The sequence below is a fragment of the Ranitomeya variabilis genome, chromosome 8 (assembly GCF_051348905.1).
Source record: "Ranitomeya variabilis isolate aRanVar5 chromosome 8, aRanVar5.hap1, whole genome shotgun sequence".
NCBI lineage: Eukaryota > Metazoa > Chordata > Amphibia > Anura > Dendrobatidae > Ranitomeya > Ranitomeya variabilis.
The window spans coordinates 72,621,886-72,639,989 of NC_135239.1; the positions used below are offsets into that span (position 1 = coordinate 72,621,886).

Below are 18,104 nucleotides of genomic sequence, written 5' to 3' on the forward strand. Positions count from 1 at the left end.
AGGCCAGGTTCACACTGCGTTGCAGGGGTCCGTTAGACGGACTATGTTACACCGCGGCATAATGCGATGTAATGCAGTCTGTTAACGCCACCATTAATTCCTATGTCGGACGCATCGCTAGCGCACGTACTGTCCTTGAGTGACGGACCCTGGGACGCAGGCTGCAGCGTTTCCGGGTCCGTCACTGCTAGCGCAGATAGAGCATCTGCTAGCTCTATCTGCGCTAGCGCGCTGACTACCGGCATTTGCGTTAACAGCAGCCCGTTAACGCATGTGTTGAACGGGCTTCTGTTAACGCAATGTGAACCTGAACATAGCCTTCATTCAATTAGAAGTAACTCCTATAAGCCATTGGCAATTCATCTTTATGGCAGAGTCAGATGGCCATATAAATCGGAAGGAGATCAGAACGCAATGCTCAGACTGGCCGGCGGCTCTCCTTACCCGAGCGTGACAGCTGCATAGATATACATGAGGCTGTCAGGCTTGGGTTCGCAGAGCCATCGGCCAATCCACGCACTGTGTTCCGATCTCCGTCTGGTTTGGAACACCTGTAGAAACTTCTGTTCTCCCTACCCTTTTAAGCCTGGCCCAGCGCTTCATTGTTATTTCCATCCAGGATCTAACGAAGATGGCGAAATGAAAACCGACGGAGGAACTGATCTCATTGATTGCAGTGAGATTGATCACACCTGTCCGGTGCTTCACTTGACAGGTCCGAGGGCCAAACAGGGTTGCCAACTTGATATTTTATTTTTTTTAGACAGCTTGAAAAAAATCACAGCCAGACAATATTTTTACAAACACATTGGAAATCCATTAGAAATCATTATGATTATAAGTGATACATTTCTACGGTCCATAAATATGATGACATGCTGTATTCACTGGAAACTATCTACGGTCCATAAATATGATGACATGCTGTATTCACTGGAAACTATAAAATGACGATAATTACAGTCAAAATATTCCATGTAAATTTCTACAGCTTAAAAAAATAACAGACAATTTACCGTAATTTTTTTTTACGGACAGGGCAAAAAAGTGTCCTAATTTTACGGACTATCCTGGAATTTTGGGACAGTTGACAAGCAATGCGTCAGATGATCACAATGTTTCATGCAAATGGTATACTTCAACCCGATTTTATCACCTTCTGTTTTTTTATTATGCCCCTCCCGAGTTGGGACAATAGCACTTCACCGCTTCTTCCAGGAAACCTGGCACAAAATGGCCACAAGTCAGGTCTTAGTTACCCCCTAGCGCTATTGTGAGCCTCCTCTCCATCTTTTTGTGCATCATACACTATTCTGTTCCTGACTTATGTGACATATATACTGTTTATTGCTGTATATACAATGTATAGATCTTTCTGCAGTTGATTTACTGAAACTTTCTGTTATTTTCCTTTATAGTTTCTGTGTCTAAAGAATATCCGGACATTCCTGTCTGTGTGTTGTGAAGCCTTCAACATGAAGAAAAGTGACCTGTTTGAAGCATTTGACTTATTTGACGTACGAGATTTTGCAAAGGTACGGTATGTTGTTTTTTAATAAATTTGTCTAATAGATACCAGAAAACCTTTACCCCTTTCTGATATATTCATCTCACACAGATCCCGCTTACCTGCCCTACCCTGATACCCCTGATGCATTCCCTGATGTCAAGGTCAATATCAGGGAAGCTGTAGTGTTAGATTCTCTCCTTGATTATGCCAACTCACTAGTCTTTTACTTTGGTAACCCCAGTCACCAGCGTCTAACACCAGAGCTATGGTCACTGAAGTGGCTTAATAGGTTGTTCCTCTAGCCCAGAAAACTTATGAAAGTGCCACTTAGGTTAAATGGGTGGTCATAAATACAAATTTAGTTTAATCCTAAATGCCTCTCAAATGTGATAATTTAATCTATTCTCTAATTTGCTTTAATTAAAAGTTCCCTACCCTTCCCCCAGTACACTATGCGGGGAGTCACTAGTCTCTCCACACCGGGTATTCTCCTTACAAAGCACACTGACAGTGCGGTCTCTTGCTAGTTCATTACTTTTGATCTGAGGCGGCAAGAGAGTGCACTGTCACTATGCATTTGCGCATACGTTGTAATTGACAACTGACGCATGCTCGGTAGAGCGGGGACTAGTCTATCCCCTGAAACGAAGGTCACTGTCAACAGTTCTTTTCAGGGAGGCTGCAGAGGCAAGTGGCAGTGACCACTGCTTGTGCCCTCTGTTGATGACACATTTGAGTATCCCAGCGTGCACTCAGATAGTTAAACAAAACTTGCTCAAAGAGGAAGTAGTAAATAAATAAATAAATAAATAAAGCAGTTAGATGGTATAGTTAGGGAAAGATAGGGAAATTTTAATTAAACTGTATTAAAAAAAAATTAGATTATGACATTAAAGGGGTAGTCCGGTTTAAAATGGAAAGTCTACAGTGACTCTGTGTAACCCCAGACTTGTGAATCCTCCCAGTGCACAAACTATGTACTGCGAGGATTCCCCGTTCTTTGCCCCAGAAACGGAGGTCAGGTATGGGATATGCCTGCTCCCGACCGGAGTCCGTATTGTGGGCACGCCCTCGCTCAATACACTAGACTGGTTTTGCCTGGGAGTATGCATATCGCACCCGCTCTAGAGGAGCATAGGATTTTAGCACAGGGCTCTTTTTACAGTGCTGCGTTATTATGACACTGTAGAATAAAATCGATTAATGACCAAATGTGAATTGGAGTGTAAGTGGTTAAACAGCTACTTCACGCTAAGGACCTAACCATATTACGCTTCAGCTGGATTACTGGCAGGAAACCCACTGCCCTAATGATTACTACATTATCTCACGCATCTGAGGTGCTGAGAAACACCGGAAATACACAAGTGTCAAAGATATTAGTATCTCCTACCATGTAGGCTGCAAAACCCATTCACATGCATTGGATGTAATCAGGTTTGTCAGATCCTCAACTTGTAATTGGATCCTAACGTTAAAGGGAACCTGTCACCAGGAATAACGCTGTTAACCTGCAGATATGGGGTTAATCTGCTGGTTAACAGCGTTATGATGCTGTCCGTCTCAGACTGACACTGGCTCTACATTGCGTCCTGTTGTCAGTCAAGGCCGGGGGCAGGATTACAGCGGCCTCTCTGATACCAAGCAGTGACTGAACCCACCTCCATGACTGAATACCAAATGCTGGCTGGGAGAATAAAGATCATTTTCTCCCCACTGCATTCGGCTACGTGCAGGCTCGGGACAGGATAATAACGCTGTTAACCTGCACAATAACCCCATATCTGCAAGTTAACAGCGTTATTCCTGGTGACAGACTCCCTTTAAGTTCGCACAATTCGTTTTTAGTGAGATTTTGAAGCTGCGTTTTCTCCTTTGCGAAAAATAAATGCAGCGTCTTACAGTTGCAGCAGAGTGGATGGGATTTATAGACATCTCCTGCCCTCTCTGCTTTTATTTTACTCAGTGTAAACTGACTTGGAGTGCGGTTTTGAAATTTTCCCCCCTATCATTTTGTCTTGCAGGGACACTTAAGTTTTATGTGCAGATTTTGCTCATAGAATTATATACAGATGGGAACGTCATTCCGACACCACAGGTTGGCTGAACGAAGGACATAGCTTCACATGTGACTTCCAACCTATCCTGTGGGAATGACGCTCCCATCTATAAGATGGCTGCAGATGCAGCCTTCTACAGCAAGCCAATAAGAGCACTTGCTCACCAATATATACAGATGAGCTGTTGGTAAGGGGTGGGTTCAATTTGTCAGCAGGGGTAGGTTCAATTTGTCAGCAGGAGTGGATTCAATTTGTCAGCAGGAGTGGATTCAATTTGTCAGCAGGGGTGGGTTCAATTTGTCAGCAGCAGTGGATTCAATTTGTCAGCAGGGGTGGGTTCAATTTGTCAGCAGGAGTGGATTCAATTTGTCAGCAGGAGTGGATTCAATTTGTCAGCAGGGGTGGGTTCTATTTGTCAGCAGGGGTGGGTTCTATTTGTCAGCAGGAGTGGGTTCAGTTTGTCAGCAGCAGTGGATTCAATTTGTCAGCAGGAGTGGATTCAATTTGTCAGCAGGGGTGGGTTCAATTTGTCAGCAGGAATGGATTCAATTTGTCAGCAGGAGTGGATTCAATTTGTCAGCAGGGGTGGGTTCAATTTGTCAGCAGGGGTGGGTTCAATTTGTCAGCAGCAGTGGATTCAATTTGTCAGCAGGAGTGGATTCAATTTGTCTGCAGGGGTGGGTTCAATTTGTCAGCAGGAGTGGATTTAATTTGTCAGCAGCGGTAGGTTCAATTTGTCAGCAAGGGTGGGTTGAATTTGTCAGCAGGGGTAGGTTGAATTTGTCAGCAGGGGTAGGTTCAATTTGTCAGCAGGGGTAGGTTCAATTTGTCAGCAGGGTGTAATACTATTGTAGGAACTCAAGGATTCTGACAGCATGGGGCAATGAACAGACAGAGACAGGTTTCTTTAGTGCAAATAGTGTATTTGTACAACAGCAATAACACCCAAAACAATATACTGATAACCCACAGTGTCCTGGAATGAAACGAGTCCTTGAAACATATACAGCAAATCGGCAGAGTTCTTAAGGCAGAGTCCTCAGCAAGGTGAGCAAAAGGTGAGTGTGACGGGTGACGTGGTGCAGATCCAAACACTGTCGGTGCAGAAAGAGTCAAATCCAGGTATGAAGTAAACACAGGGAAGTCCAGAACAAGTCCACAAGTTCATCCCAGGTGTGACATGAACACGGGTAAGTCCAGAAACTAGTTCACAAGTTGATCCCAGATGTGGCATAAACACAGGTAAGTTCAGAAACAGGTTCACATTAAAGTATTATACTGGTGTTGTTTCCAACAGCTCCCACCGGGGGGAGTAAATGAAGGATTAATTAGAACCACACAGTCCCGAACCAAAGTCCAGAAACAAAGTTCCAAAAACACAGTTCTTACCAGAAGGAATGAACCAAGGGTTAAGTTCCAAGTCAGCAAACTAATGATAACATAGAGAGTGTAGCTTACAAATGCAGGAAATGTCCAGAGCCAGAAGTAGAGACACACTCAGAACCAGCAGCTGAGCTGAAGGAGAACAGAATCAGAATACTCCAGCAAAGAGGCTGACACCTGACCCGGGTTTTAAACAAACGAACAGGAAGTAGGGCAGACAAAAACAGCAAACTCCATCTTAACAAAGGGCAAAATCATTCACAAGGTGACTTAGAAAACCCGGAATACTGACACAGGGGTAGGTTCAATTTGTCAGCAAGGGTGAGTTCAATTTGTCAGCAGGGGTAGGTTCAAGTTGTCAGCAGGGGTAGGTTCAAGTTGTCAGCAGGGGTAGGTTCAATTTCAATAGATTATGTATAGGATGTGATAGATAAATAATGGATGGATAGGTAGTTAGATAATATATAGATAGATTGAGAAATAGAGAAATTGATATATAGATATCCCCACCAAAAAAATGGCGATACTGACAGTTGGTCCAGAGGTGAAACAGGGGAAAATTTTTATTTTTTTACTCATTTATGTTGCTGCTGCCCTCTGCAGCCTTCCGCCCTAGATACCCGTCCTCTGGTGATTAGTGGCAAACACGGCCCTGCTTTCAGCAGGATTTCGTCCCCCAATTGTTTATTTGTACATTTAGCTCTTAGACACACAAGTCCATCCATTACTGTAACCAGCCAGTTTGTTCCACCGTTACCGAGAAGTCGCAGGTTGAATTAATATTTAAATGAGTCTGAAGTGCTTTCAGCGTGTGGAAGCACTTTCCAAGGCTCTGCTCTCCCCACGTCTATTCCCTGCCCAGCTTCCCCTTCTACTTCTTGAAGTCACACTGCAAAGAAGCTGTCAGTTAAGGAGAAGGCAGCACTTAGTTGGGGACAGCAGAGGCTTGGGAAGAGCTTCCACATGCCGAAAGCACTTCAGCCTCATTTGCATATTGATTCAAACAGCAATTTCTTGGTAGCGGAGGAGCAGACTGGCTGGTTAAAGGTATGGATGGATTTGCTCTCCAATAGCTATATACACATATTAACAATTTGGGGGTGAATTTTCCATAAGTGTAAATAAAAGAAGACGTTATGGACCCAAACCCATGAAATTAGCCAGATACTTTTGTATAGTTTCTTATATATTTGGTAGTTTTTCCTGAGCTTTCTAACCGCTTTACTTTTACTTCTTTGGGTTCTTTTCTTATAATGGTCATTATGACCTTCTGTACTGCTTGACTGGCTAACATCCTATTTACTTAGGACTACACTATGATCTCCAGATAAGAATAGATGATTTTTTTTCCTGCATTACTGACAACAGGTGTTTAATAATAGCACAGGGGTGAATTTGTAAAAAAAAAAAAAAATCCTTTTCAGTAAGTAGATCTAATATTCTTACGGTCATGCATTTTCTTCAAGTCATTTTTTTAAATTTTCCTATACACACAAATATGGAGAATCGCCTGAAAAACTGCCATACCTGGAGCACTTTGAGAAAAACACCCAAAATGCTAAAAATGCACAAAAGCATTAAAAAAACACACACAAAAAAGCAAATATTGTATTACTTAAGTTCCTATTGATTGCCAGCTAACATCTGTCTGCAGTGTTTCTTAGGTTAAAGGGAACCTGTCACCCCCAAAATGGAAGGTGAGCTAAGCCCACCGCCATTACGGGCTTATCTACAGCATTCTGTAATGCTGTAGATAAGCCCCCGATGTATCCTGAAAGATGAGAAAAAGAGGTTAGATTATACTCACCCAGGGGCGGTCCCGGTACCGATGGGCGTCGCAGTCCGGTCCGGGGCCTCCCATCTTCTTACGATGACGTCCTCTTCTGGTCTTCACGCTGCGGCTCCGGCGCAGGCGTACTTTGTCTGACCTGTTGAGGGCAGAGCAAAGTACTGCAGTGTGCAGGCGCTGGGAAAGGTCAGAGAGGCCCAGCACCTGCGCACTGCAGTACTTTGCTCTGCCCTCAACAGGTCAGACAAAGTACGCCTGCACCGGAGCCGCGGCGTGAAGACCAGAAGAGGACGTCATCGTAAGAAGATGGGAGGGCCCAGACCGCGACACCCATCGGACCGGACCGGGACTGCCCCTGGGTGAATATAATCCAACCTCTTTTTCTCATCTTTTAGTATACATTGGGGGCTTATCTACAGCATTACAGAATGCTGTAGATAAGCCCCTGATGCCGTTGGGCTTAGCTCACCTTCCATTTTGGGGGTGACAGGTTCCCTTTAAGAAAAAACTTTATTGGCAGCATGTTTAGATTCTGAAGGCAATATTTTTTAATTCACATTTAATTAATATTTTTAGTACATGAGGTTTTTTTTCTATTATTACAAGTCATGTGAGTCCAAGATTTCTAAGAGGGATACAATATAGGACTAGATGTGCCAATATTTCATATTACAAAGACATAGAGGTGAACTACGCACAATGCACGCCAGCCTATCACCAGAGTCATGGGACGATGAACGACAATCGCCACAGGCAGGAAAGGTTAATTGATCTGTATTAAATTAAGGTGAGCTGGTTACCAGGTTCTGGATATGTGGCAGCCGATTCTGTCATCTGTCCTACTGCATTGCAGTAAGTATAATTAATGTGATCATAGCTAAATGGCAAAAGGGATGGATATATATATATATATATATATATATATATATATATATATATATATATATATATATATATATATATATATATATATATATGTATATATATATACACACACACACACACACACACACACACACACACACACACAGCTCTGGCAAAAATTAAGAGACCACTGAAAAATGTTCAGTTTGTCCGATTTTTCTCTTTATAGGTATATTTTTAAGTAAAATATAAATTGTTATTTTATTCTATAAACTACTGGCAACATGTCTCCGAAGTTCCAAGCAATACATTTTGTATTTATTTTCTGAAAATGAGAAATGGTCAAAAAAATGCATTGCTTGCAGACCTGAAATAATGCAAATAAAAACAAGTTCATAATTATTCAGAAACAACAATACTAATGTTTTAACTCAGGAAGAGTTCAGAAATCAATATTTAGTGGAATAACCATGATTTTTAATCACATCACAGCTTTCATGCGTCTTGGCATGCTTTCCATCAGTCTTTCACACTGCTTTTGGGTGACCTTTTGCCACTCCTGGTACAAAACGTTAAGCAGTTCTTCTTTGTTTGATGGCTTGTGACTATCCATCTTCCTCTTGATTATATTCCAGAGGTTTTCAATGGTGTTCAGGTCTGGAGATTGGGCTGCCTATGACAGGGATTTGATGTGGTGGTCCTTCATCCACATCTTGATTGACCTAGCTGTGTGGCATGGCGCATTGTCCTGCTGGATAAACCAGTCCTCAGAGTTGGGAAACATTGCCCAAGCAGAAGGAATCAACTATTTTTCCAGGATAACCTTGTATGCGGCTTGATTCATACGGCAGAATTGAGCCCTTCTTTTCCTCACTCAAGACTTTTCTTTTCAACTCCTTTGGCATGGTTAAAAGTTATTTTTTCATTCCTATTACTTTTGGGATATTACTAGCACTTGTTTTGCCATCCAGCTTGTCCTATTGCAAGAGGATTGTGAACACCACAGCAGGGTTTTTTTTATACTTTCCTTAGTTAAATAAGATTTGGTTCAGTTGATCACCTAATCAGAAGCACATTAAGTAGAGGTGTACCCTGGTTGGAATTCAACTGACACTGGAGTGGAATGGCTGTCAGATATGTAGATAAGCTGATTTTTATAAAACTGTGCAATGGCCTCTTAATTTTTGCCAGAGCTTTATTTGCTGATTCTTAAAGGGAATCTGCGCCAGTTTTTTGCTACCTCATCTGAGAGCAGCATAATGTAGGCAATGAGAAGCTGAATCCAACAATGTATCACTTAGATTACTGGGTGCAGCCGTTCTGACACAATCAGAGTTTTTAGATTTAGCATGAAGCAGAGCTGAGAAAGCTAACCCTGCCCACACCACAGCTAACCCCACCCACTCCTGTCTCTGTATATACAATATCCATAGACAGTGAGCTGCCTATCACAGGAGGGGGCGTGTCAGACCAGGGCTCACATTACCAGCTAGTCACAGCAATGATAAGCTACTGGTGCTAAAGCAATCATTGTAAGCTAACAAAACCAAGGAGCTTGATAAGAGAGGCATCCCTGAAATCTGTGTTTTAACCCCTATGGCATGCTGTCTTCAGCTTGCAAAGCAAAAATTTGCAGATAGATTCCCTTTAAGTAAAAAGGAAATGCCCTGTATGCCAGTATTCAGAAATTCCCATTTACTAACATGCCACATCTGATCTTTGTGGTAAAATAATTCCGCAGTGCCCTTGATGAACTTGGTCTTATAATGCGATCTTTAAGGGTTTAACCAAACGGAGCAGCTCAATGTATGTGTCGAGCCCTGGTAGGTACTGTTCCTCTCAATATTGTGCTGCTATTGGTCACAATGCTTTGCCCACGTGCAGTCAGCTGGTTTCACCCAAAATATATTTGAGCTTATTCTGAGCCCATGCACCGTGTTCCCCGCAGCTTCCTAGCATTGCAATAATTGTAATGGTACCTGCAGATTTTGGCCAGAAATGTGCTGCACGTTTGTTGCAGATTTCACTGTGAACAATGAAAGAGAGAATTCCACAGAAAAAGTCTGTAGCGTGGGAATAGATAATGAGTGGATAAATGTAAGAACAACTATTTTATAATTATAATCAAATGTAATCATGTATAATAATAAGAATACAAAAACAGTACAGAATACAAAGAAAACACATGATTTTAACTCCTTCCTGGCATGTTCCGTACAGCTATAGCACACGTCGGGTGTGCATGTGTATGGACTGAGCTCACGAGCTTGAGACCGCTTTATCCGCAGCAGATGTTAGTTGTGTTATCCAGCTGGAACCTGCTTGCAAGAGCAGCAACCAGAGCTAGCTCCAATCACTGCTGTTTAACAATTTATGTGCTGCTGTCAGTCACTGATAGCAAAATTTTTAAAGGTTTGGTTGCTCATGCTCACACACATCAGCTCCCATCAGTCACCCGCGACATGATCACGGGATGGTTAAGGGCTGAACATGCAACCGATGGCCTTCACTGCCATTTTTGTCCTCCCATCCTCTGAGCTTCATATAAGAACATTAGTTTATTAGTTTATATATACTGCACTACTTCCTATTGTAAGGTGACATTAAGCCGGCTTAGTAATGGAGAGGTGTCAATAAGAAAGGGAATCTGTCAGCATGATTTCACTCCCCAAACTATTTTTTGTGCATACAGGTCCTTCTCAAAAAATTAGCATATAGTGTTAAATTTCATTATTTACCATAATGTAATGATTACAATTAAACTTTCATATATTATAGATTCATTATCCACCAACTGAAATTTGTCAGGTCTTTTATTGTTTTAATACTGATGATTTTGGCCTACAACTCCTGATAACCCAAAAAACCTGTCTCAATAAATTAGCATATCAAGAAAAGGTTCTCTAAACGACCTATTACCCTAATCTTCTGAATCAACTAATTAACTCTAAACACATGCAAAAGATACCTGAGGCTTTTAAAAACTCCCTGCCTGGTTCATTACTCAAAACCCCCATCATGGGTAAGACTAGCGACCTGACAGATGTCAAGAAGGCCATCATTGACACCCTCAAGCAAGAGGGTAAGACCCAGAAAGAAATTTCTCAACAAATAGGCTGTTCCCAGAGTGCTGTATCAAGGCACCTCAATGGTAAGTCTGTTGGAAGGAAACAATGTGGCAGAAAACGCTGTACAACGAGAAGAGGTGACCGGACCCTGAGGAAGATTGTGGAGAAGGACCGATTCCAGACCTTGGGGAACCTGAGGAAGCAGTGGACTGAGTCTGGTGTGGAAACATCCAGAGCCACCGTGCACAGGCGTGTGCAGGAAATGGGCTACAGGTGCCGCATTCCCCAGGTAAAGCCACTTTTGAACCATAAACAGCGGCAGAAGCGCCTGACCTGGGCTACAGAGAAGCAGCACTGGACTGTTGCTAAGTGGTCCCAAGTACTTTTTTCTGATGAAAGCAAATTTTGCATGTCATTCGGAAATCAAGGTGCCAGAGTCTGGAGGAAGACTGGGGAGAAGGAAATGCCAAAATGCCTGAAGTCCAGTGTCAAGTACCCACAGTCAGTGGTGTGGGGTGCCATGTCAGCTGCTGGTGTTGGTCCACTGTGTTTCATCAAGGGCAGGGTCAATGCAGCTAGCTATCAGGAGATTTTGGAGCACTTCATGCTTCCTGGCACCTGCTCACAGTGCCAAAACCACTGGTAAATGGTTTACTGACCATGGTATTACTGTGCTCAATTGGCCTGCCAACTCTCCTGACCTGAACCCCATAGAGAATCTGTGGGATATTGTGAAGAGAAAGTTGAGAGACGCAAGACCCAACACTCTGGATGAGCTTAAGGCCGCTATTGAAGCATCCTGGGCCTCCATAACATCTCAGCAGTGTCACAGGCTGATTGCCTCCATGCCACGCCGCATTGAAGCAGTCATTTCTGCCAAAGGATTCCCGACCAAGTATTGAGTGCATAACTGAACATTATTATTTGATGGTTTTTTTGTTTGTTATTAAAAAACACTTTTATTTGATTGGACGGTTGAAATATGCTAATTTATTGAGACAGGTTTTTTGGGTTATCAGGAGTTGTATGCCAAAATCATCAGTATTAAAACAATAAAAGACCTGACAAATTTCAGTTGGTGGATAATGAATCTATAATATATGAAAGTTTAATTGTAATCATTACATTATGGTAAATAATGAAATTTAACACTATATGCTAATTTTTTGAGAAGGACCTGTATAGCTTTGTCAAAGACAAGTCCAGCAATACCTTTACATGGCCCGTCTGTTTCTCAGTTACTGAAAAATCATCATTTGAATTGATATGCAAATGAGGCTGAAGGGCTATGGTAGATTTGAAGCCTCTGTCACTCCAGCTCTGCTTCCCGCCCAGCACCGCCTCCTTCTGCTTGCATGACAGACTCTGTGTTGTGTGACTTCAGGCAAACTAGTGTTCTTTGAAAGAGCTAGTTGTGCATACAAAAAGTTTGAGGAGTGAAATTAATCATGAGTTTTATTTTTTTTTTTTTAATTCTGTGGAAACATGGTTGAAAAGCAATGTCCGACTTTCATTTGTTCATTTTCATAGATTTTTTATTTATCTTTAAATTTGGCAGATTCAAGTTATATCGGTGACCATTGTGAGTTTTCCTGTCATTAAACGAGGGGTACAAACAATCTTGACCGTGTGTATATATATATATATATATATATATATATATATATATATATATATATATATATATATATATATATATATATATATATATGAAAAAATTGGAACAGCATCCAGTATATATATGCACTGCTCAAAAAAATAAAGGGAACACTTAAACTTAAACTTTACTCCAAGTAAATCAAACTTCTGTGAAATCAAACTGTCCACTTAGGAAACAACACTGATTGACAATCAATTTCACATGCTGTTGTGCAAATGGAATAGACAACAGATGGAAATTATTAGCAATTATCAAGACACACTCAAAAAGGGAGTGGTTCTGCAGGTGGGGACCACAGACCACATCTCAGTACCAATGCTTTTTGGCTGATGTTTTGGTCACTTTTGAATGTTGGTTGTGCTTTCACACTCGTGGTAGCATGAGACGGACTGTACAACCCACACAAGTGGCTCAGGTAGTGCAGCTCATCCAGGATGGCACATCAATGCGAGCTGTGGCAAGAAGGTTTGCTGTGTCTGTCAGCGTAGTGTCTGGAGGCGATACCAGCAGACAGGCTAGTACACCAGGAGACGTGCAGGGGGCTGTGGGAGGGCAACAACCCAGCAGCAGGAGCGCTACCTCAGCTTTTGTGCAAGGAGGAACAGGAGGAGCACTGCCAGAGCCTTGCAAAATGACCTCCAGCAGGCCACAAATGTGCATGTGTCTGCACAAAGGGTTAGAAACCGACTCATGAGGATGGTCTGAGTGCCCGACGTCCTCAGATGGGAGTTGTGCTCACAGCCCAACACCGTGCAGGATGTTTGGCATTTGCCACAGAACACCAGGATTGGCAAATTTGCCACTGGCGCCCTGTGCTCTTCAGAGATGAAAGCAGGTTCACACTGAGCACATGTGACAGATGTGACAGAGTCTGGAGACGCAGTGGAGAGCGATCTGCTGCCTGCAACATCCTTCAGCATGACCATTTTGGCAGTGGGTCCGTAATGGTGCGGGGTGGCATTTCTTTGGAGGGCCGTACAGCCATCCTTGTGCTCGCCAGAGGTAACCTGACTGCCATTAGGTACCGAGATGAGATCTGTTGTGAATTCCGTTCTGGAGCTCCCTCCTGTGGTTGCTAATGGTATTTTTGCGAGTTCTGCCCTTGGGCTCCCTCTGGTGGTTTCGAGTGGAACTGCTGATCCTTTAGGTAGCTGTAGCAGCTGCCTCCACTGATCGCCTTGCCTGGGTTTGTTATTTAAGCCTGCTCTGGGCTTTAGTTCATGCCAGCTGTCAATGTTCTTGGTTGGATTTGGTTCTCTCCTTGGATTTCTCATATGGCCTGTCCTTGTCAGCAAAAGATACGTTTCTGCTAGTTTTTGTTTGTCCATTTGTTTGGACTCTATTGCTCTGCAAATATGTCTCTTTTTGTCCAGCTTGTCACTATGTCATATTCAGGCTAGCTGGAAGCTCTGGGGAAGCAGATTTGCCCCTCCACACCGTGAGTCGGTGTGGAGTTCATTTTTGTAAACTCTGCGTGAATTTTGTAGTTTTTAATACTGACCGCACAGTATCCTTTTCTCTCTGTCTATCAAGTTTAGTATTGGCCTCCTTTGCTGAAATCTGATTTCATTTCTGTGTACGTCATTTTCCTCTCCACTCACCGTCAATATTTGTGGGGGGCTGTCTTTCCTTTGGGGGTTTTCTCTGATGCAAGATAGATTTCTATTTCCTACTTTAGGGGTAGTTAGCTCTGAGGCTGTGACGAGGTGTCTAGGGAGAGTCAGGAACATCCCACGGCTATTACTAGTGTTGTTGTTAGGATTAGGAACTGTGGTCAGTAGAGATACCACCTTCTCAGAGCTCGTTCCATGTAGCGTTTTAGCCACCAGGTCATATCAGTGTGGCCTCTTAACCACCAGGTCATAACAGTACAGCTGGCCCACAATGTGTTAAATGCATCTCAAAAGAGGGAAAAGAAAGTTCTGAGTCATTTTATTTTCCTCTGTAGCTTGTTTTGTCTTTTTTTTCCCCTTAATCTCTGGGTGGTTCAGGATTTTGGTGCTGATATGGAGGTTCAAGGTCTGTCCTTGCGTGTGGATCAACTCGCTGCAAGGGTACAGAGTATCCAAGATTATGTTGTCCAGGCTCCGGTATTAGAGCCTAGAATTTCTATTCCTGATTTGTTTTCTGGGGATAGATCTAAATTTTTGAACTTCAAAAATAATTGCAGATTGTTTTTTGCTCTGAGACCCCGTTCCTCTGGTGACCCCATTCAGCAGGTGAAGATTGTTATTTCTTTGCTGCGTGGCGACCCGCAGGACTGGACATTCTCCCTTGAGCCAGGAAATCCTGCATTGCTCAATATTGACGCATTTTTTCAAGCGCTCGGATTGCTGTATGACGAGCCTAATTCTGTGGATCAGGCAGAAAAGACTTTGCTGGCTCTGTGTCAGGGTCAGGAAGCAGCAGAAGTATACTGCCAGAAATTTAGAAAGTGGTCTGTGCTCACAAAATGGAATGAGTATGCTCTGGCAGCGATTTTCAGAAAGGGTCTTTCTGAAGCCCTTAAAGATGTTATGGTGGGGTTTCCCACGCCTGCTGGTCTGAATGAGTCAATGTCTTTGGCCATTCAGATCGATCGGCGTCTGCGCGAGCGCAAGGTGGTGCACCATATGGCGGTGTCCTCTGAGCAGAGTCCTGAGCCTATGCAATGTGATAGGATTTTGACTAGAGCAGAAAGGCAGAAATTCAGACGTCAGAATGGCCTGTGTTTTTACTGTGGTGATTCTGCTCATGCTATTTCTGATTGCCCTAAGCGTACTAAGAGGGTCCCTAGGTCTGTTACTATTAGTACTGTACAGCCTAAATTTCTCTTGTCTGTTACCCTGATTTGCTCATTGTCGTCTTTTTCTGTTATGGCATTTGTGGATTCTGGCGCTGCCCTGAACTTAATGGACTTAGAATTTGCCAAGCGCTGTGGTTTTTCCTTGGAGCCTTTGCAGAGCCCTATTCCCTTAAGGGGGATTGATGCTACGCCATTGGCCAAGAATAAACCTCAGTACTGGACACAGTTAACCATGTACATGGCTCCAGCACATCAGGAAAATATTCACTTTTTAGTGTTGCATAAATTGCATGATGTTGTTGTGCTGGGTTTTCCATGGTTACAGGTACATAATCCAGTGGTGGATTGGAGATCTATGTCTGTAACTGGTTGGGGTTGTCAGGGGATACATAGTGATATTCCTTTGATGTCAATTTCCTCGCCCCTTCTTCTGAAGTTCCTGAGTTTTTGTCGGATTTCCAGGATATATTTGATGAGCCCAAGTCCAGTTCCCTGCCTCCTCATAGGGACTGCGATTGTGCCATTAATTTGATTCCTGGCTGTAAGTTCCCTAAGGGCCGACTTTTCAATCTGTCTGTGCCAGAGCATGCCGTTATGCGGAGTTATGTAAAGGAGTCCTTGGAGAAGGGGCATATTCGCCCGTCTTCGTCACCGTTGGGGGCTGGATTCTTCTTTGTTGCCAAGAAGGATGGCTCCTTGAGACCCTGTATAGATTATCGCCTTCTCAATAAGATCACGGTCAAATTCCAGTACCCTTTGCCTTTACTTTCTGATTTGTTTGCTCGGATTAAGGGTGCCAGTTGGTTTACTAAAATCGACCTTCGAGGGGCGTATAATCTCGTGCGTATTAAACAAGGTGATGAATGGAAAACAGCATTTAATACGCCCGAAGGCCATTTTGAATATCTTGTGCTGCCATTCGGGCTCTCTAATGCTCCATCGGTATTTCAGTCCTTTATGTATGATATCTTCCGGAATTATCTGGATAAATTCATGATTGTGTATTTGGATGATATTTTGTTTTTTTCCGATGATTGGGAGTCTCATGTGAAGCAGGTTAGGATGGTGTTTCAGGTCCTTCGTGCTAACGCGTTGTTTGTGAAGGGGTCTAAGTGCCTCTTTGGAGTTCAGAAGGTTTCTTTTTTGGGTTTCATTTTTTCTCCCTCGGCTATTGAAATGGACCCTGTTAAAGTCCAGGCCATTCATGATTGGACTCAACCCACATCTGTAAAGAGCCTTCAGAAATTTTTGGGCTTTGCTAATTTTTATCGCCGCTTTATTGCTTATTTTTCTAGTGTGGTGAAGCCTCTGACCGATTTGACGAAGAAAGGCGCTGATGTGATGAATTGGTCCTCTGCGGCTGTTGAGGCCTTTCAGGAGCTTAAACGTCGTTTTACTTCTGCCCCTGTGTTTCATCAGCCAGATGTTTCGCTCCCTTTTCAGGTTGAGGTTGATGCTTCTGAGATTGGGGCAGGGGCCGTTTTGTCTCAGAGAAATTCTGATGGCTCTTTGATGAAACCATGTGCTTTCTTCTCCAGAAAGTTTTCGCCTGCTGAGTGTAATTATGATGTCGGCAATCGGGAGTTGTTGGCTATGAAGTGGGCATTTGAGGAGTGGCGACATTGGCTTGAGGGAGCCAAGCATCGCGTGGTGGTCTTGACTGATCATAAGAATCTGATTTACCTCGAGTCTGCTAAGCGGTTGAATCCTAGACAGGTTCGGTGGTCTCTGTTTTTCTCCCGTTTTGATTTTGTGGTCTCGTATATTCCAGGATCTAAGAATGTGAAGGCTGATGCCCTTTCTAGGAGTTTTTTGCCTGACTCTCCGGGAATTCTTGAGCCGGCTGGGATCCTCAAGGAGGGGGTGATTCTTTCTGCCATCTCCCCTGATTTGCGGCGGGTACTTCAGGAGTTTCAGGCTGATAAACCTGACCGCTGTCCAGTGGAGAGACTGTTTGTTCCTGATAGATGGACTAGCAGGGTAATTTCTGAGGTTTATTGTTCGGTGTTGGCTGGTCACCCTGGGATTTTCGGTACCAGAGATTTGGTGGCTAGGTCCTTTTGGTGGCCTTCCTTGTCGCGGGATGTGCGTTCGTTTGTGCAGTCCTGTGGGACCTGTGCTCGGGCTAAGCCTTGCTGTTCCCATGCCAGTGGGTTGCTTTTGCCTTTGCCTATTCCTGAGAGGCCCTGGACGCATATTTCCATGGATTTTATTTCTGATCTTCCTGTTTCTCAGAAGATGTCTGTCATCTGGGTGGTTTGTGACCGTTTTTCTAAGATGGTCCATTTGGTACCGTTGCCTAAGTTGCCTTCCTCCTCTGATTTGGTTCTATTATTTTTTCAGCATGTGGTTCGTTTACATGGTATTCCGGAGAATATTGTGTCTGACAGAGGTTCCCAGTTCGTTTCTAGGTTTTGGTGGTCCTTTTGTGCTAGAATGGGCATTGATTTGTCTTTTTCTTCATCATTCCATCCTCAGACAAATGGCCAAACGGAGCGAACCAATGAGACCTTGGAAACCTATTTGAGATGCTTCGTGTCTGCTGATCAGGATGATTGGGTGACCTTTTTGACGTTGGCCGAGTTTGCCCTTAATAATCGGGCTAGTTCGGCTACCTTGGTTTCGCCTTTTTTTTGTAACTTTGGTTTTCATCCTCGTTTTTCTTCGGGGCAGCTTGAGCCTTCTGACTGTCCTGGTGTGGATTCTGTGGTGGACAGGTTGCAGCAAATTTGGACTCATGTGGTGGAGAAGATTTTGGATTCTCGTTTTTCGAGGCGGAAGCTCCAATATCTGGTCCAGTGGAAGGGTTATGGCCAGGAGGATAATTCTTGGGTTGTTGCCTCCGATGTTCATGCTGCCGATTTGGTTCGTGCTTTCCATTTGGCTCGTCCTGATCGGCCTGGGAGCTCTGGTGAGGGTTCGGTGACCCCTCCTCAAGGGAGGGGTACTGTTGTGAATTCCGTTCTGGAGCTCCCTCCTGTGGTT

General features: G+C 43.4%; 1 protein-coding gene across 3 annotated transcripts in view; it reads left to right on the forward strand.

Moving 5' to 3' along the window:
* Positions 1–18,104, forward strand: part of VAV3 (vav guanine nucleotide exchange factor 3) — a 248,480-nt gene that overhangs the window by 81,001 nt on the left and 149,375 nt on the right. For all 3 annotated transcript variants that reach the window (XM_077277485.1, XM_077277487.1, XM_077277486.1), the window contains exon 2: positions 1,419–1,535. In XM_077277485.1, coding sequence (XP_077133600.1) covers positions 1,419–1,535 — 117 coding nt within the window. The remainder of the gene's footprint in view (positions 1–1,418; positions 1,536–18,104) is intronic.